The sequence below is a fragment of the Photinus pyralis genome, unplaced genomic scaffold, assembly GCF_008802855.1.
Source record: "Photinus pyralis isolate 1611_PpyrPB1 unplaced genomic scaffold, Ppyr1.3 Ppyr1.4_LG2, whole genome shotgun sequence".
Classification (NCBI taxonomy): domain Eukaryota; kingdom Metazoa; phylum Arthropoda; class Insecta; order Coleoptera; family Lampyridae; genus Photinus; species Photinus pyralis.
In genome coordinates, this window is record NW_022170403.1 from 26,461,299 (window position 1) to 26,481,399 (window position 20,101).

Consider the following 20,101-nt stretch of genomic DNA (forward strand, 5'->3'; position numbering starts at 1 on the left):
GTATAGTTTGTGATAATTTCTCCGAAACAAAACGTTGTACTAAGAATCTTCCAACGGTGATCAAAAAGGGACAATGAGAAAGTATTTTTTGGGAACAAGAAAACGGCAGTTCTAGGTTCTAATGTAAAGCCGAGTGTCTTCAAATTATCGTCCAAAAAGTTATTGATGATCGAGTCCAATACTTCACAGAATTCCGTCCGCTTTGAGGTTTCGACTAGAACCAGCAGGATTATATCGTGCCAGTAGAAAGGTCAAATTACCACAACTTACAACGCCATCTGAACCACTGAATTCATTACTTTACTTTCAGGGCAAAACCCTCTATCGAAGCATTTCTTGCAGAACACTTAACATTACAACTGATGTGTATTCCAAATCACATCATTTTTTGGTGCAAATATAATTCGGGAAATGGGTTTCAATCCAAATTTTAAGGTATTATTTTTTCTGCAACCAACATCTACACATCCATCCCAACCCTGATCCCAACATGTAATCACGAATACGAAAATTATACACACCCGTGCGAAGCCGGATCGCAAATTTCCGTTCCCTATACAAGATGGGGATCGGTGGCACAAACTCGTATAGGATATGGAAGTAGTGAATGTATTTACATATCCTATCCGATTTCGTGATCGTGATCAATTATGTGTAATGTGAACATTGCACTATCCTTCTTTGCATTTTCAAAACATTGGAACCAAGTAATAATACTTACTAAATATTTTACGATTTTTTTGGATCTTGGTAATTCCGTTGGACAATCCAGTTTGATTTTGTAACTTTTGAATAATCTTTGATCCAGTTAACTGCATCTAACCACCACTCCAACTTCTTCCAATTTATTTCAATACAATTCTTGATAGGTACTTGATACTTTGACATATGCCTGGCGTCGCCGCCTTTCCCAGGATTTAGTCAACTGTCGCGGGGATGCGTACCTGCATGGTAGGTACTGGCAGGGGCGTTTCACCACTACTTTTGTTGCCAACGCGCTGAGCTGCGACATATGCCAAACAATGTGGTGGATTTTGTGGATTGGAGGGGGGGGGGCGACTAACTGGGTGTTCAATTCTTTTGTTAAATTCTATGCTGCACTAGCATCACTTACACTATAATTCATCATTAAATTTTGGAAACATGAGTATCTTTTTCGATTGCCTTGTCGCATTCGCACAATTTAAAACAACTTATTCTTAGATGTAATATTTTTTCAACCTTTTGGAATTTGTGATGTAGGTTTGGAAACAAAAACTGTTATTGAGATGAGCTTCAGATAGAAGAATATTTCACTACTTCCACCTAAGGTGTATCACCATCCCATGTCCAGCAGGTATATTTTTGAAACAAGCTATTACTCAAAACAAAGAAATGGAAAATGGACGTTTCATATCTGAACAGTGAACACATCATTCATGTATGAGAAATAGACGTTTTTATGGAAATTCATGTTTGGAATTACGAAACATAACACCCGATGGATGTCCAAATCAATGTGCAATTGTCCGGCAACGTAATTGTTTTGGTTTCGTGGAAGCTAAGGTGGAATCGAGACTTTATGTATACTGTTGGAAATTCGTACTCTCTACACATATGGTGTCCAATTTTCTGTGGTGTAATAATGCGTAATTATTCCTTTTCGTAATTACGGTAATTGTAAGTGAATTAATACGTAATTAATTTTATGACCTACACAATTAGTTTACATCAACAATCGAAAGTAGATATCTAATAATCATCCTAATAATATAAGCATTGCAAAAATAAGATTATGAAAGGACAAATTACCACTATTTGCTTAATATTGTTTCTTTTATTACATGCAATAACTTCGTAACCCCCGAAACCACGTACCGAGGCAGGTATATGGCATAGAAATTAGCAAAAGTGTAGAATATAACGATATAATGGAATTCATGGGTCCTCGTTTTTTGGTTCGTTATAAGTAATAAAGTGATATTTGGAATAGTTTTTTGAGTCTATATTTAAAACAACCATATATCTACCGTCTAAGAAAAAGTGTTTAGTGACCCAACTTTAAAGTCCGTTTACTGAACAGGAATTATAGACTAGTTGCTGCCCATCACTTTTATTCGTCGAATTTTCGAAACCCGGAACACAAGCGATCACTTGTTTTTAATTGCTGAACTGAATTAAGATCTGTAATCGGCCTTTTGTGGGTGTTGCGGTGTCGCATTTTTATTAGTTGACAGTTTTTCTCGTCTAATTGCTATAGGCAACAGATTTCCATTACTTAAGCAACCCAAATTTACTCGGTAAAATACAAACCTCTTGTGCAATTATAAGTGATAATACAATTTTATGTGTGATCTTTTTATCAGGGAACTATCAAATTGGTTTAGTAGTATAAATTGTGCAGAACTCTTGTGCAGATAAACGCATTTTTTTTAAATCGAAATAGCTTTTGTTTTAACATGATAAGGGGACAGAAAGAAGGGCAGTAGTTGGTAGAAAACAATGAGAAATAAAATTAATTTTTAACCTCCCAAACAACCGCTGAATACGGGACGTTTGGATGCCTACAATATGACAGCCCACAGTCACTTAGACGGATTTCTTAGACGAAAAGTGGTTGATAGCGCATTTAGAGTATCTACATCTCCGTAAAATATAAAATTGTGGTATAATAGTGTGGCTTGTTTTCGGCAGATTTGTCATTGTTATTCTTCTCTTCTATTCTGAAATTCTGTATTCATTTCATTTACTTCAGTCATTGAATAAAAAATTAATATTCAATGCTTCAGTTATAAGTTTAAGTTCTGCCAGTTCACTCTGCTGGAATTTTTCGGAGTCCAGAATATTTTTCTCGGTAGATTGCTGCAGTAGTTCGTCGAAATGTCGCGAGTCGGCGCGATATGATATCGGTACGGCGAATTTTTCAATGTAAGCTGGGGCTCTTATATGGACAGAGATACCTATATCTCTGTAAGTATATGGATCAACTCGATACAAGTGATAAAAATTTCTGCGTATAGTCTAGACGCCAGGTGCATTTCCGAAAGAACTATGAATGAGCCCGTTTTACATGCTGAGAGTTATTTCATGAAAGTGGAAAGCGAAAGAACTTTCTGGACATTTTTGAAATGGCAGATGTGCTTTACACGCTGAAATTCTATTTCACTTTCAAATAAAGGTTTGCTAATATCAACATAAAAAAATTCGTTAAACCGCATGTGCCCTTATGAACATTTCATACGAAATAATTTTTAATTTTTGATCGAATGACACCAATCCCAAGCCTGTAAGTGGTGTAGTTCCGGAGCCTTTGTGACTCAGACAGACAGACAGACAGGCAGACATCAAGAGCGAAAAAGTGCACTTTTTATTTTTTTTAAGTGAAAGTGCATTAGAAATATGTTAGATCAACGCCTGTCATAACTTGTTCTTGTTTTATTTCTGTGCATTTGTGATTTTGTCTACATGATCTGTCTTTACCTCCTTCAATACAAATGACCATCAGATGACACAAACCTACATGGTACTCTAATGAAAGGCCTCAACGAAAGGAATTAATTTCTACCAAACATAGCTCTCCTCCTCGACCTCTTATCGTGATCGGGTACCTATATTACTTATACCTCAAGAACGGATTGTCGGAAGAGGGTGCTCACAAAGGGCGATTGAGACGTCTGCAAGAAATATATCCATTGGTGATGCCAAACAAAAGCGCTTTATCTGCAAAAGAGTTGGACACAATTTATACTTGTTTTGTTTAGCATTGATTTTATTGGGAACACACCGAGATAAGAATTTGATGCGTCGTCATTTATACGCCAGTTTAAATTGGGTGATACAGGGGGAACTGAGGACCCAACGTGTTTTGGGAGCTACCCTTAAAAAGTGGCAAATTTTGGATTTTTGGCAACCATAAGAGCCACTGACATGTGGCACGCCTTTGAATAGGTTTTTAGGTACCTATGTCCTTAGCGATTGTATAAAAATGTGTCTATCTCAACCAAACTTGGTATCTGAGGATTTATGAACAAGAAAACCACTCATCTGATTAGTGTTTAAAAATTGGAAAAAATAGCACGAAATTTGAATTCAAAATTGTAAAACACTAAAAAAATACTTCCTCACTTCAACCGTGCCGTTATAACGTAATTTTCTCCAATGGATAGATCGGAAGAGGCGGTTCAGTAGCGTGGCCACCGAGATCGCCCGATTTTACGTAACCAGATTTTTTTCTACTGGGTGTATGGCGGGAATGGAACGTAGGTGGTAATTTTTTTGAAAATGTTACTGAGGCAGATGGAATCACTACCGATTTGTAATTTGCAGAGGCGAAGTTTTTCAAAGAAAAGGTTTTTCATAACTACTAATTTCTCTAGAAAAAAAATAGGCCGTACCTTTCGCATTGAGGTGGGCGTAAAAAAAATAGAAACACATCGGCACAATACGCCGCAAGTGACTAGGAGCATGTATCGATCGGTACGCGAAATAGCAGAGTGTGACATCAACAAAAAAACTTTTAAAAAAATCCTATGATCCGATCGGGCCCAATTGTGAAGCTAATCCATCCGTTCAACCGTTAAGGAGAATATATACAGGGTCTTCATTTGAAAACTTCTCACCACGGATTTATCGAAAACCAGTGATTAAAGGAAAAAAGCGGTATTGAGTAATAGCTTGTTTGAAAGGACTGTCGAAGTCCTTTATTTTGACGTTTAATTTTTTTAAATCGGTAGATTCGTTTTCGAGAAAAATTGAAAAATCTTTATCTTAAATCAAATCTGAATCAATAAATTCCTTTTCACTATCCCAAGATTGTCACAAAGGTAACTGACAGCAAATTAAATTCTTTCTTTCCCATAGCAATAAATAAGTGATTCGTTTGTTTTCTATCTGCACAAATTAAGATGGGTCGATAAAATAAATTAAATAACGAATCAACCGATTTTAAAAAATCAAACCTCAAAGTAAAGAACTTCGAAAGACCTTTGAAACAAGCTCTTACTTGATACCAGTTGTCATTTAACAGTTTTAAGGGAATGACCCTGGGGGGCAGATGGTGAAAGGGGTTAAGTAGTTTTTGGTTTAGAAGTTGTCCCCTGTGATGAATCTTTTGACGTGTCTCGGCGTTTTTTCCTTTAATCAGTGGTTTTCGATAAATCCGTGGTGGGAGGTTTTCAAATGTATAAAATTACTGTATAAAATTACATATATCATAACTTATCGTTAATTTTCATTTTTTAAAAACTGTTCGCCAATTTTAACTCCTGAAATATGTGCACAATATATTTCGTGGAATTTTCGTTGACCGACTAAGTGGTATTTTTTTAGTTTCTAAGAATTAATTTCAGATTCGTAATTTTCTTATTCAAAGACAAAATTTTATAGAATTTTTGCCCGTTTAGGCGTGCGTCACCTTGTGTCATGAATTTTACAAGAAATTTGATAATCGATAAAATCCCAAAACTTATTCATCCATCGTTGTAACTTTCACCGTAGCCATTAAACGGTTGGAAATGGACAATTCCCGTTGGCACGCTCTATAGACACTTTTTGTAGGAGAATGTGAATCTGTTGCCATTTCCATAACACGCTAGACGTAGAAGCTACCATGGCACAATAAGACAGAAGGAAGCTACAAGGTACTACTTTCTTATTTCTTTGGACCCCATATTGGGTTTTTGCGGAATGAGATAGTTTGTTTTTAGGGCCAAGTTTTAACGTGAAATTTAAATGGGACAAGTACAATTGCTTGGGATGAGGAGGAATCTTAAATTTTTAGCAATGTTATATGAAAATGACCTATTCTATTGAAATATGGTGTATTATGAACACTGAACAGAGATTGCTTTGGCATTGGCGCTGGAAGTTGAACGAGAATCTACAAAAAGAAAGAAGAGGACATACTGGGCGCGTTTTTCTGAAGACGAAGAGGTGTGGGTGTGGCGCAAAAATATAAATTCAAACTTCAAAACCATTTTTCCGCTAATATGCGCTGAATTTAATTTTTTTATATGCCGTAGGTACACGATTACATTCATACCTACACTTTTACTTGACGTACCATTTAAAAAATGTGATAATACCCAATTGCTTTAACATTCATCGAAATACTTTCGTTTAAAAAAAACCTACTTCAGTTTTCATTTAAATCTAGCAAGTTTTGAAAAAGGAAACTGTTCCATAACTGTACTATGAATTTGTGGAAGTTTAATGTCTAGATAGAATGTTCTGTTCGAAATATACATAACTCCGTACCACGGTAATCAATTAATCAGTATATAGATCTCTAGAGCGACGCATAGTTTTTGAAGTGGGTTTTTACTTCGGCAAAGGAAATTACATGAAAGACTTGCAAATGAGGTGTTTAGCTATTATTTTGCACGTTTGAGATTCTTTTGAATTTTCAGGAAACTGGTTAATTGGGGTGAAAATATGACACTTTGAACACTTGGGTACGTAGTTCTAAAAGGAAGAATTTGTGGCACACAAAACGTATTGGCGCATTACCATTATAGTATTATTTTCGGTTTTTTTTGCGTTATAGTAAGATACGTCTGTATACAACTAACTCCCGTCTTGAGAGTTGAGTGTTACAGAAGTTATGTGTTATGTCACCTACACTCAGTGTTTATTTTGTGTCGAAAAAAAGCATTGCTTAATTTTCTTTATATAAAATCGCGACGAATATAAAATTTATGTAATAATAGTAAAATGAAATAAAACCAGTTATTGGCGCTATTCGTGCACTAAAGGTAGGTCAGTAGAGCATTAACTAATATAGTACTCCTCATAGTAAGAACACAAACAAATAAAAGTTATGTAACGTATGCTATATGGACCAGAATCAAGAGTGAAAGTGTTTGTGGCGGTATTGAGGAATAACCACCGTTGGAACCCTGTAATACGAATTTGTACATTTTAAAATGTGGCTTCTGATAGTGTTGATCACCTGTTACTTTCGGTCGGGATATTCTTACATAGACAAGCAGCGTAAGTACTTACTCTAAATTTTTTTTAAGCCACATCGAAATGTTACAGCCGATTTCGTCGAAACGTGCCACATAAAAGAAAAAAATTTTGAAGCTTGCTCAACTAAGGCGGTACAAAGATTATTCAATAAATTACCGGAGGGTATACCCAGCATTGGATTGCAACCCCTCGACCCGCTGAAGGTATCGGTGATAAAAGTGAGTATTTTGTGCATCTCATAATTGGAATTAGATATTTAAATAATGTAGTTATATTAACTTTCCTTCATTATTTTAAACTGATTGCACAAAACTTGTTGGTTTCTGTTGACTTACGATTTAAAATAAAAGGTATTTATTGCAGTAAACCAATAAACATTAATTTGAATGCTTAGATCTAAATCTACCTGCAACTAGTGTGTAAACCTTAGTTATTGATCATGTACTCAAGTAGCAGATTGCATTTTGCAGTAAATTTGTGTACCGAATTTACTTAAACAAATTTTATTATATAATACTTCAAAAATTTAAATTAACATCTAATGAACGCATATTCCGAAATTATTGCTTAGATTATCCCAATTTGCATGTTTGCAATATTCGAACATTTTAGCTGCACTGCAGGCATAGCCAATCATGTTGCAATATTGTGGGAGCAGCATTTTCCGTCTAGGCTACTTATATTGAGCTTGAGTTTAATTTATATGTTTGAGTAACACTTAAAAAGGTATGTAGGACGCGAAATGCAAAAGGTGAGAAGGAATTTTATTTTACATTTTGTCGTTGAATGTTCTAACTACAGAGATAAAACAGGCAGCGTTTGACAAAAATTGGTACAGCTGTATTTAATCTTTTATTCAACACCGTAGTTTTGCAAATCGCTAGTATTTTGGTAGGTACCTATTATAAGCAGCGGATGGGATTCCTTAGTCCACCAAGATAAATGCGGACATACTTAGAACAACAGCTAATGGTGTTGCCGTCATACAATAATTTTTTTCTAATTAAATTCAAGTCAAGTATTTAAAATTTGGTAATCTACGTAATTAGTGCACAGTCATACAGGTACCTAATTACACACTTAATAAATAACACCGATATCAAACCAACTTTCTCCTATCTTTAATTGTCCTTTCAAATATATCGAAATTGCCTAAGTAATTCTAATGTAATAAATGATTTAGCAATTAATCTATGCTATATTTATGTGCCGTACAATTGAATTGAAATCACACATGACTATTCAATGCTATTAAGAAGAAAAGTTTTGACATTCTGTGATCCCGCCAAATTGTTGTGCCAATGTTAGCCCGAGCTCATGCTATGTAATTCACTAAAGATGTGTTGAATGAAAAGCTCTTAGTGTATGAGTAATGACTAATGAAGGGACATAATCCAGACGGTGACGGTATACTAATTTTTGAGTTGTACCAAAGTGTGTATCGCGATAAGAGAGGTTGTTCGTTGAAAATTTTTTTCAATTTTTTTAAAAATAAATTTTGATTGGTTGCTATCATTGTGCAGCATATCGCTAAAACTCAGATAAATCCGAAAAAAATTAACAAGAAACTCAAATTTTGGAACTTTGAGCGTTTACCTCCCAATTATAATATTTGGGAGTCTTATTCGTCTTAGTACTTGAAAAAACGTTTATTTTCGCCCCCTTTTCCATTTTATACGTTGAAGAAACAAGTTCCCGATATTAAGAGGTCGTCTAGAACGCTAACGGCAGGAGTGTCTCCGGAAAAATCTAAATGTTAGGATTAAGTTATTAATTTGTTGTACGACTCGAGAGTTTTTTTGTTTGACAATCCAATTGTAATGTCGGCTTCTGAAAATCGTGGATTTTGAGAAAGCGCTAGTTCAAATCAGAGTTTACCATAAATTTGGCTGTTAACAGCTCAACCCTGCGCTTCAAACTCCTATTAAATCAACGGAGAAGAATCTAGTTCAGTCAGTAGGGATTTTCGCCCTACAAAAGGTGGTGTAGTTGTTGATGTGTGGGTCTTGAAACAAAAACCATGTTTTCGACTTTGGGGGATACTTCTCGCCCCGCCATTTTGGATGAAAAGTACAAAAAATAGGTTTGTTAAAATAACTCCGCAGCGGTTGATCTTACGGAATAACGGTTGAGATTTTTGTAATAAACATTTTTGTACTTTTATGTTCCACAAGTTGTAGAGGCGGAAATATTTTGTAAATCCAAAGTGTACTCATTTGTACACCACCTTGAGGTACAGAACGTTGCGCGTTTTCTCGGTTATGGTATCCTCGATAGACCTAATTCACAACGCCGTGAAATGGCGCTTGAACCGCGCGATAATATCATTAGCGTTTTCCTTTCTTTGATGGTCCTAACCGTTTATGTTGATGTTTTGATTGTTATCATCATGAGTACTTCTTAGCAATACATTGTTCTTCCACTGTTTTCGTTATCATCTTTCACACACAACTGAGCACCCAGTTCCTGAAACCTTATGCTGCGCTGCATCCCTTTCGACAGGTACATGAAATAAATTTCAATAAGTTGTCGTCTGCCCGTTGCTCTGTCATTAAGAGTGGAACAAGCCCACTGCTTCCTAAGTTTCCAGTCTCCTTTTTTTTTCGATTCCATACCATTTTTTAACTAGACGGTATGTCCCAAACGCATGATACCGCACAGCGTGTTTCGTTGGTGGTAAAGCAGCAAGATTGAATTTATTTGTTGTCGAACAAATTTGTCATTCTCTAACTACTAACTTGAGCAATATTGCTAATATTCCTACACTTCGTCAAATTGCTACCAACTAACGAGAACTTTTTAAGAGAGTGTTGTCACTGGACCTAAAATTAAACGCATTAGGCCCAGGGACTCAGACCGAAATGAAATTACGGTTCCGGTGGTGATTATATTTAATAATAAATGTCTTTAATAAGTACCTATATAGGTTAATTACATATTATAAATGCGTACAAAGGGCGAGATTCTGTAATGGAATGAAACATACCATTTCTGCTCTTCCATCTAACCCATGTGATTCCGTTCATTAACAGAAAATAAAAAAATTAAAAATAATATGTCTAGCAAAAATAAATCTCAAATTAAATTATAAAATATCATTTAGAAGAAGATTGTTCCTGCAATAACGTCGACATGATATCTGATCTAAATTTTTTGTAAAGCATGCTTTTGAAGCCCATAGCTAAGAATTATACCATTTGCTGATGTTGTAGGTAAAAGATCTTTCATACATAGCTGTGGCTTGCGAGGGAGGTGTAAGCAAACCTTTGTTTCTCAAATTTAGCGTATGTACATCAGTTCTGTATTTTAATTTGCGGCATAAATAGGTGGGTTCATTATTTACTTATTTTTCAGCGAAAATATTTATAACGATTCCGGACTGCTTTCGGTTCTAAAAAAACGGTTCGGTTCTAATCATTTTTTCCGTCCATAACGGTTCTTTTTCGGTTCTAGTCTTTTAGAAAATATGGTATTCAAAGAATTCATTATAACAACGTGATATGCTAATAGGTATGAAAAACAAGTAAAAAGGTTTTCGCCCTAAAGCGAGTAATTTCAGTGGCTAGAGGCATATATGGTTAAAATTTCAAAGAAATATCTCCATAAACCAAAAAGTTGGCGTTGCGCAGTTCGAGCAATTCCAAAAGTTGAGCGTAATCGATCAGCATTCACACTGTCCTCTTCGCATTTCGACCATTTATAAACCGAATTGCAAACTGTCTTATTTATGAAGATATTTAAATGAAATTTGATACATAACCACTTGGAATAAGGGCAGATGTAGCGCCATTTCCCAAATTTGGTTTTGTGCACGATGTGCAGTGCCAACTTTCTTATTTATGGAAGCAATTAAATGAAATTTCATACTTATACACTTTAAATAAAAGCAAAACTAACACCAGGTTCCAAATTTGGTTTTGCACTATTTGCATTATTGGCGGCGCTTTTTTACCTACATAGGTCTGTTTCTTTGCACGTTAATTAGATGTTCACAACGTCGATTTTTATAATTTGTTTAAGCAACTGAATTATAATTGCTGTTTATTTATAGATTTTACAAGGAGCTGGACCGGTCAATGTTAATGCATCTTTAACAAACGTAACCGTGCGAGGTTTTGGACACACCCATATAGTGTCAAATTTAGTGGACCCCAAGGACTATGATTTCTATACGAAGTTACACTTACCAAAGTTACGAATCGACGGCAATTACGTTCTTTTGGGACGAATCCTTGTTATACCGCTTCAAGGGAGAGGAAAATGTTGGTTTGAAGCAAGTACGTATATGAGTATTAATATTCGTAGTGAGTATAATCTATCCACACTTTTCTGTGTCCTTTTGTAACCGCGACAAGGTTTTAATATCCGGTAATCACCCATGATATTTTAGAGGACTTGGATATCCACGTAAAAAGTGACGTCGATCTTTATAAGAAAGATGGATTGAATTTTTACAACCTGACTGGGGTCCACATAAAGTATAAACTTGGTGGCTTGAAGATGTACATGGGGAACTTGTTCGATGGCATTAAATCTTTAGGTAAGTACCTAGTACGCAAATACAGTGCGTTCCAAAATTTGCACCTCTAAATAAAAACAAAAATATTGAAGTGCGACCAAATTTTGCTCCACCTTCAAATCTTTATTCGCGTCCTCTTAGGTGGGGTAACAACCTTTTCAAAAGTTTTAATGGAAACATGGGTCGTTTGGTACATCATTTGCAACTCCTCTAATCCGATCTACAATAATATTGGCTTCATGGCCGTTTGCACCGACAAATTTAAGTGGAGCTTAGCTTAAGTATAGCTTAAATGGCAACTATTGTCTCAATAATCGTTGCCATGGATTTTAAGCTACGCTTAGCCTAAGCTCCACTTAAATTTGTCGATGCAAACGGCCATCAATCTCTATCAGAAATACTGAAGGTAGTGCACGAACGAACAGATTAGGGAGCTCAAAATTTACAGGGAGGGGTACTAAGATGCGAGAAGGTGCAAATTTTAGTTATGACAAAGTGTACATAAGTATAGCTTTTTATGGCCATTTCAATTGCAGAAGAGTCGACAAACGCCTATTTAAATACAAATTGGAATCTAGTATCCGATTCTTTATATCCAATTTTGGTAAAAACGATTGAAGATATCATGTTGGACATCTTACAGCGAGTATTCAACAACATTCCTGCCACATTCTTTGTACCTGATTTTGATTAGAAATGTTTCAAATTTGTATTTGTTTATGCTTCAGTTTTTATACGATAATAATTGTTACTACCAAAATTTGCGTGTTTCTTTTTCATCTTTTACTGTACCTTAAAGGGGGTCGAGTAGAAACAAATTGGACAATAACAGAGAAACTTCTACTATGTTGATTACAAAAGTGTAGGTAATGGTTAGACAGTTTTTTTTAACATATACATTTTCTGTAATAAGGAAATACCGGGTGATTCATTAGAAGTGAGGACAATTTGAATTTCCCGCAAATCAAAAAAATTATGAAGTTGGTACTAACTGATGATCATTTATTTAATTACGTTTACTTATTTATAATCTACAAATACTGCTTCTGTTTTACCACAAATTATAAACTAACACTAAACACAGTCACGTTTCTTACATATTTTAGTGCATCAACTCTAAAATTTGTTCAAAATGGAAAAAGTATAAACCGCAAATGGCACACAACAATTAACGGCGACACTGGTTTCTTAAATGACAGTCATGACAGAAAAAAATTACTAACGAAATTCAAACCGTCAATCTAATAATGCAAAAAATACTAAAACCTTACGCGCGAAATTCAAGCGATCATCACTTCTAATGAATCGCCCGGTATTAGAAATATTGCAACAATAGGTTCTGTACAAATAGTAAATTGTATCTCAGATTCTCTAACGCTATTGTATCACAACAGTGTAATATTTTTAAGTACCCTGGGGTTAGGGAATGCAATCCCGCAGCAAAATCTCAATCCCGCGGGATCCTGGTAGGTATTTGAGGGATCGCGCAACATTTTAAATAAATTGCCAAATAAGCAATTTTGTGCGGTTAACTTCTGTATTTAAATAAATCGCTTAATATGACAATGTTCAACAAAAAGTACCTTCAGCCTAACTTAGAACAAAAAAACCTTACCTGTGAAGCACAAAAAGTGCCACAAAAATCAAAATTTCTAACCAAGAAGCATTTAATATACTGACCGCGATGGTTCCTGGTCGATTCAGATATCGAAAATAGAAGATGTGGGCAGCGATGATCGCATTTTGAAAATACTCAAAATATATCGCCAGCATATTAAATGCTTCTTGGTTAAATCAGCATTTTAGAAATGATTACAAAAAAGTGCACTTTCTGAATGTAAACACAGCAGAATAATTACAAATTACGGCTGTTATTATTTTATAATGCATCGTGTTTCATTTGTTTAATTTTCCAAGGCCTACCTAAAAGTGTTGGGTGCTTTTCTTTCGTGCTATCGACAAATACCGGAAATACGTAAAAAGTAAATTTAAGATAGGTACAATATAAGCATTTTAATTAATTAATTAATCTCATTTTCCCAATATTTGAGGTTAGTAACGAGATTTTGAAAAACGGTTTTCACTGGCCTCTTTGGATGTTATTTGGTTACTTTTTCATAAAGAAAAGGTCATATTATTCCATTTGATTTTTTTAGGATGTTGCATCATAGTGTCAAAACTAGTCCCTTGGCGGAGAAGGATTCAACTAAATTAACTATATTTTGGTTGATTCTTGTTACCCGGGGAATGCTCTTTTCAACCATACCAAATTTGTTAAAATCGATCAAACAGTTAAGAAGTTAAAGTAAGTTATTGCAAAAACAATTGAACGCCCCACACCATCTTTGTTTATACCCGAGTTTTTGTTTTTACGAAAATGATAGATAAACTGGTTCTCTTTATAAATGTGAAAAAATTTTTTTAGTTTATTATGCGAAATTTCAAGAAAATGCAATTTTAAAATTTAAGATGGCAGTTACGGCCTCTGTTGGTCTTTTTTAGAATTTGAAAATATTATCCAGGGATTCTTCATGACCTATTTACCCAATAATTTTTTTACCCCTAAGTCATATGACGAACGGTTCTCGAGATATGGCTGAGGAACTGTCTTATTGGGTCACCCGGTACATCTTGCCTAGAACAGACGCAGTTTCTCTTAAGCTGGATTCACATGAATACGAAATCCGACGATACGGTCATCCGAAATGCTTATGATTGGTCAATAGTTTGAAATGTCAAGCACATTTCAAATTATTGATCAATCATAAGCATTTCGAATGATCGTATCGTCGGATTTCATATTCATGTGAATCCAGCTTTAACCTTCCAATTTTTGGTGGCTGTGTTCTCTTCCGCTTTGGTGCTTGGAACAGATGGAAGATATTTTATGTATAGAAACATCAATTGCTTTAGTCCTATCGATGATGATCTCCTTTACGTAAGTTTTGTATTGAATCATCGCACTTTCTTCTATAAGTTAAGCGCTACGGATTGCTTATCTTATCACTTATTGCACCTTCCAGATTGCCGAGTTCGTTTTCAAACTCGGAGAATGGATTTCTATGCGCAGTCGCATAGCATCAATCATACAGGGTGACAATTTGAAAACTTACCACCCCCCATATCTTAGTAAATAAACGAGATATTTAAAAAAATCAAAATCCGTTTCGGTAATTCGGAGGGGGAATCACAATGACATAGTTGGCGACGCACCCCCTCCAACCCCCTGCGCCCCAGCCACCCCAACTTTTAAATCTTAAATAGTGACCCCCCATGTGTGATACGTCGTTGGAAAGCTCTGAAAAAATGCTTTCCAACCATACCAAATAGCATTACATTTAGGTTAGTAATTATCGTGCAAATCAAAAAATAAACATGGAAAATCGTATTTAACTTGAACTTCCAAAGCCGACTCGCAGCAACTCATTTTTGATCGCCAGTTATAATCTATTCTAAAACTCTTGTCGAACCTTTCCTATGTTGGTTTTGCAATATTTCGACATTCTTGAATTATTCTCTGTCTTAGTTCGTCTAATGTTCGCCGGTTGCGTTTTAAATACGACAGATTTCAAATGTATCATATTAGTTTATTTTTTGATTTGCACGATAATTACTAACCCAAATGTAATGCTATTTGGTATGGTTGGAAAGCATTTTTTCAGAGCTTCCCAACGACGTATCACACATGGGGGGTCACTATTTAAGATTTAAAAGTTGGGGTGGCTGGGGCGCAGGGGGTTGGAGGGGGTGCGTCGCCAACTATGTCATTGTGATTCCCCCTCCGAATTACCGAAACGGATTTTGATTTTTTTAAATATCTCGTTTATTTACTAAGATATGGGGGGTGGTAAGTTTGTCAAATTGTCACCCTGTATACTTTACATCAGTAAGAAAGTCATTCTGATTCTTCAGACCTTCATCGTGGTGAAAGAGGTCGTAGGTAACATCTTGCGCGTTTGAGGTTATTTTGAAGTCTGCGACTCTTTTACTCACATCGGGACTGTACAATTTCCTCTATGGTGTAACATAAACGTAGGTAACGGAGGGTACGGTTGGAAATATAAATTACTCTCGGCATGAATCATACAAGTTATATATGTACCTATACAACTTAGAAAAACGCGCTTTCCATGTTAATAGACACATTCTAAAGATTCCGCAACAGTAGGACAAATTGAATAAAATGCGATAGTGCGATTTATACAGTGTGTTACATTTTAGTTGTACCAAAAGGATCAGGCGGTAGAGAGGATCAGAATAAACTACTTTCAAATAAACCGAGCGAAGGTCGCCAATCTTTCGTCTAAAAAGTCTCCTAAAGAACCATAAGACGTATGAAGAAAATGTTCTGATTTAGATGAAATTGCAGGGTATTTTGGTGGTCTTTCAGCATCACAATTAGTTTTTGAAAATCCAAAAAATATTCGGTTGCATTTCTTGGTCCGGCAGTGAGTGATCAGTATTTAACAACAAAATTGCTGAATAGTTTTTAAATACGACTTTTGGAACAAAAGTTCCCAATACCTTAAAATTTAAAAAAATCCCGCGCATTTGATAACTCCGTAAAAAAACAATCCTTAGTCGGTTTTTCACGAACTTTCTACGGATATAACTAGGTTACGGTTGGACGAATGAAGCTGATTTTTTTTACAGACTGATGATAGGTAGGTACTACTAATGACTTAACGGTGTTTCGTTTTTAAATTTTTTCTCTAATTACAAGATTATCTTATTAATAAGATAACTTATAATTAGAGAAAAAATTTAAAAAAGAAACACTCTCATAGTCATTGGCTGTACCTCTCATTAGTCTGTAAAAAAAATCAGCTTCATTCTTCCAACGGTAACCTAGTTATATCCGTAGAAAGTTCGTGAAAAACCGACTAAGAATTGTTTTTTTACGGAGTTATCAAATGTGCGCGATTTTTTAAAATATTTTTTTAAGAGCTATTATCAACGTTTTCATTTGGTGTATAACTTATTTTCTCGAAAAACAACCTTTCAGAATTGGTACCACAAGAAGTACCCGCAGCGCCTTAAGTCGTATGACCTGAGGCGGCAGGCGATCGATTTGAGCATACTCTGATAGGGCAAAACGGAACTCCATCGGTTAAAATTTTGATCATTCTCGTTCAGTGGATTTCGTGCTAGCTCCCCTACTATACTGTCGATTTACTCCATTTGGTATCACACCAATTGAACATCAACATGGATTTTCCACCCAACGCAACAATATTGCTTTTATTACGTAGCGCAAACTCTGGGAATAAACTGCAAAATGGCATGACATTCTAGCGAACAAAAATCCACCGCGATCAGAAAGATCTTTGAGATAGACACATTGACATTGCCGCATGATTGGGCGACTCTTGATGCCACTATCAAGCGAGTGATTCGCCCACCTCACATATTTTGGTTTGGTTTGTAAAGAATGAAAGAGTAGTTTAGAAAACGATCGGAGCAACAATAATTTATCTCGTTTTAACTAAAAATAAAATTACCAAAAAATGTAACAATTGTTATCAGAAAATAAAAATACAGTCGCCCACAATATTTTATATTAGAAATCTTGGCATAAACATCCACGACACACTTACTAATTTTGGGGTAGTGTGTTATATCTTAACCTTAACCTAAACTCATTTAAAACAAAAAGGGAAAATATCCGTTCGCAGAAGGTAAAGGTTTTCTAAATCCTTACTGGAAGCTCTAAATCTAGTTTGTTAATCGATAATTTTAATTTACGTGGTAGAAACCCGTACATATACTCAAATATTTGGAAAGGAATGATTCATAAACGTGCAGAATAGAAAATAATTATATTTAGACCAACACGTGGTACAACGTACACCGTTTTCAAACTTATGGATTTAAAAATATCCTTCCCATGTATATGATTCATTACTAAAGCTAATCAAAAAACGGCAATACTTAGAGATCAAATTTCGCTACAACCTTTTGAAAAAACTTCGCGTACGCATTTCGCAAATCCATTATTGTGCTAATCTAAGATTTCGGTTACAAAACTAGAACGCAAAATTTATGAAGTTATTTTGGCAAGTGAAGTATTTTGTAAATATGATTTTAGTAGGTAACAGAAACACAGAGAGGGTCGAATTTCGATTGGGAAAGTATTGTGATTCTTGTACTTACTTGCCACAATGGTCTTGACGGTCCAGGCATTTTGATTTCGAAATGTACACAAAAAGATTAAAAGTGAGTAGAATTCAAGTTGTATGATTCAACGGTTTCAGTTTAACTAGAAGTATTTCGGAATTGGTCACTCTTATATCTGCTGCTACGTAATTAAACGCCCAAACAAAATGTTTACAATACCGCATTATAATTTTGAAGAGTTTACACCAAACAAAAGTGATACGCGTTTGGTGCTTATACCGCTTAGGAAACTACTATAAAATAATTAAGTCCTTAAGATAACACTTAAAAACCTGCCATTGTGGATAAGTCCTGTACTCAAAACTTTGTATAATTTCTTTAGTAGGTAGCTCAAGCTCATTTTATGATCCTTTCACACAAAACCTACAGCACAAGTTCACTTCGCGGCACAGAAAATATGCAAACCGGCGTAATGAAGAACAGCAACCAGACATGTAACAAAATTGAAAATCTTTTGAAATACAAAAAAATTAGCATGTATTATTAAAATGAACATTATTTTCAACAAAATCGAGTCGCAAAATTTGGTAGGAAAAATTTTAAAACGTATAACGGTTGCTAGAGTTAGCGCTGCCGCGTTTCCTGGAACATGCCGCATAAACGGCCAACTAGCTCAGAGTTGGAACACAAAATAAGAGCTTGGAGATCTTCCACAGGTCTGGACATTTGATCTTCTCAACTTCGTTGCACTTACCATTGGGGTTGCGCACCATTCAATTTCTATCTTAACTCTGCCCGTTTGAAATTGAGAAGATAAGATGGTAGTAATAACATTATAAATCAGTTTAGGGACCAAAAGAAATGCTGGCTTATTCAAACATCAAATGTAAAAAATACCAATTGTCTCCACTGGGTTTTCCGCGATTTTTCAAAATCCTTGAAAATGAACTCCAAGCACATTATAAAAATTATTGGTACTCATTTTTTTGTCAAGAGAAATCGTTGTGATTAGCAAACACGATTTTAAAATGAACGGCGTTTGAAAAAGTTTCGAATGACCGCCACGTTGCTGTGACGTCACTACGCACGTTGGCAGAACAGAAGTCATCGCGAACATAATAAATTGTTTATAAACGTCCCAGCAGGAAATATACGAAAAAAGTTCGACGTGATACGCGAGTGACTCTTTGACGTCCCATTTGTATTGTTGTGAAGACGATTCTAATTAATTAAAGTACATAATGTCGATTTACTTTCAGTCAGTTATCGACGAAAATCCATCGATATATAATATTGTAATTCAGAATATGGTTTACTTCGAACTCTGTGTTCTGGGCATATCCGTGCCCTTACAGTGCACACATTTTTCTCTATTTTCACTTCCACATATCCAACACCATAATTTCTCGTTGAAATCCGTATGGTGCATACTTTATTAGGTACCTACACTATACCTTGCACTATAGACGCAAAACTTGATGTTATACTTCCTATGAACCATAACCATAACAGACTTGCCTCCGGGCTTTGACTCCACTCAAACGAGTGGAATGGAAAAACTCACTTTTCGAGAAAAAGGCGGCGACCATTAACACTTCTGCCTTTGGCAGACTATCTAACTGCCCTTTTACGAAGCAGTCAGAACTCAGTTTGTGGCAGAGTGCCATAATAAGTCGAACTCCTATCAGTGTCATCCGTTTAACTCCCGATCGGCAACCTGCGTAGTGACGTAAGCGACGCTCGGCCAATATCGGCATGTCGTCGGCTGCATGACAAAATTTGAAAGTTTTACGATATTATATGTTGTTTCCTGACATGTTGCAATTAGAAAAAAAAGTTTTGTATATGAGATGTTTAATTACAGGTTATAAACTTTACGGTAAGACACAAAAAAAGTTAGGATATTTCTTTCAGGAAGACCCTATTGGATAGCGTATCACACAAATACAAAATACTCCCCCAAATATTAAAAATTATAACTTACGTTACCTACTCAGAACTCTTATTTCCCCAATCAAAAATGATCGATTTACGATTAACAAACTAATTACTGAATCGTAAAACAACTTTTCACAATTAAATTGATATTCCGGACAAAAATTCGCACGTATAGGGCCAAATACAAGTGAAACATATTATAAGGCAAATCTTACCTTGGAATACCGTTAGATGATAAAGATAGATAATAAACAAGAAGTGAGCACAATTCTCGCATCCATAACCTGAAATCAATGAAAAGAAAGCCACCCAAGCCACAGGGCTCGGTATACCTATAATTAGTTGTTTAATGCCTGAAGAGCCTCGCTATACTCGATATCTGCTTCTATACGAGGTACGGTACTTCATTGGACAACCTCTTCAGAAGGAAGTGGCAGTCTTCAACCGCATACGCGTTTCAAACTTGATCATAATCTAACCAAGATGGCAAAGATACTGAACTTTACAAATTACTTAATATATAATAAATAACATATAACCCTGAAGGGCCTACATCCAGAGACTTACTATAACTAGACT

General features: G+C 35.5%; 2 protein-coding genes across 2 annotated transcripts in view; one reads left to right on the top strand and one right to left on the bottom strand.

Moving 5' to 3' along the window:
* The window catches only part of LOC116163280 (muscle-specific protein 20-like), a 33,706-nt gene extending 15,946 nt beyond the window's left edge, over window positions 1–17,760 (bottom strand). Inside the window, exon 1 of the mRNA XM_031477151.1 lies at window positions 17,621–17,760. Coding sequence (XP_031333011.1) covers window positions 17,621–17,650 — 30 coding nt within the window. The 5' untranslated portion in view covers window positions 17,651–17,760. The remainder of the gene's footprint in view (window positions 1–17,620) is intronic.
* On the top strand, window positions 6,604–12,195 carry LOC116163279 (circadian clock-controlled protein-like). The gene is made up of 5 exons (XM_031477150.1): window positions 6,604–6,969; window positions 7,018–7,166; window positions 11,000–11,225; window positions 11,339–11,488; window positions 12,004–12,195. Exons 1-5 carry the CDS (start codon window positions 6,903–6,905, stop codon window positions 12,159–12,161), a joined length of 750 nt encoding a protein of 249 aa, XP_031333010.1. The 5' UTR covers window positions 6,604–6,902; the 3' UTR covers window positions 12,162–12,195.
* Window positions 17,761–20,101: the final 2,341 nt, after the last annotated feature.

Excerpts from the sequence above, each read along its gene's own strand:
- LOC116163279 (XM_031477150.1), top strand. The coding sequence starts at position 6,903 with ATGTGGCTTCTGATAGTGTTGATCACCTGTTACTTTCGGTCGGGATAT. Across the intron at positions 7,167-10,999 it reads TGAAGGTATCGGTGATAAAA|ATTTTACAAGGAGCTGGACC; the intron begins GTGAGTATTTTG and ends GTTTATTTATAG. Across the intron at positions 11,226-11,338 it reads AAAATGTTGGTTTGAAGCAA|AGGACTTGGATATCCACGTA; the intron begins GTACGTATATGA and ends ATGATATTTTAG.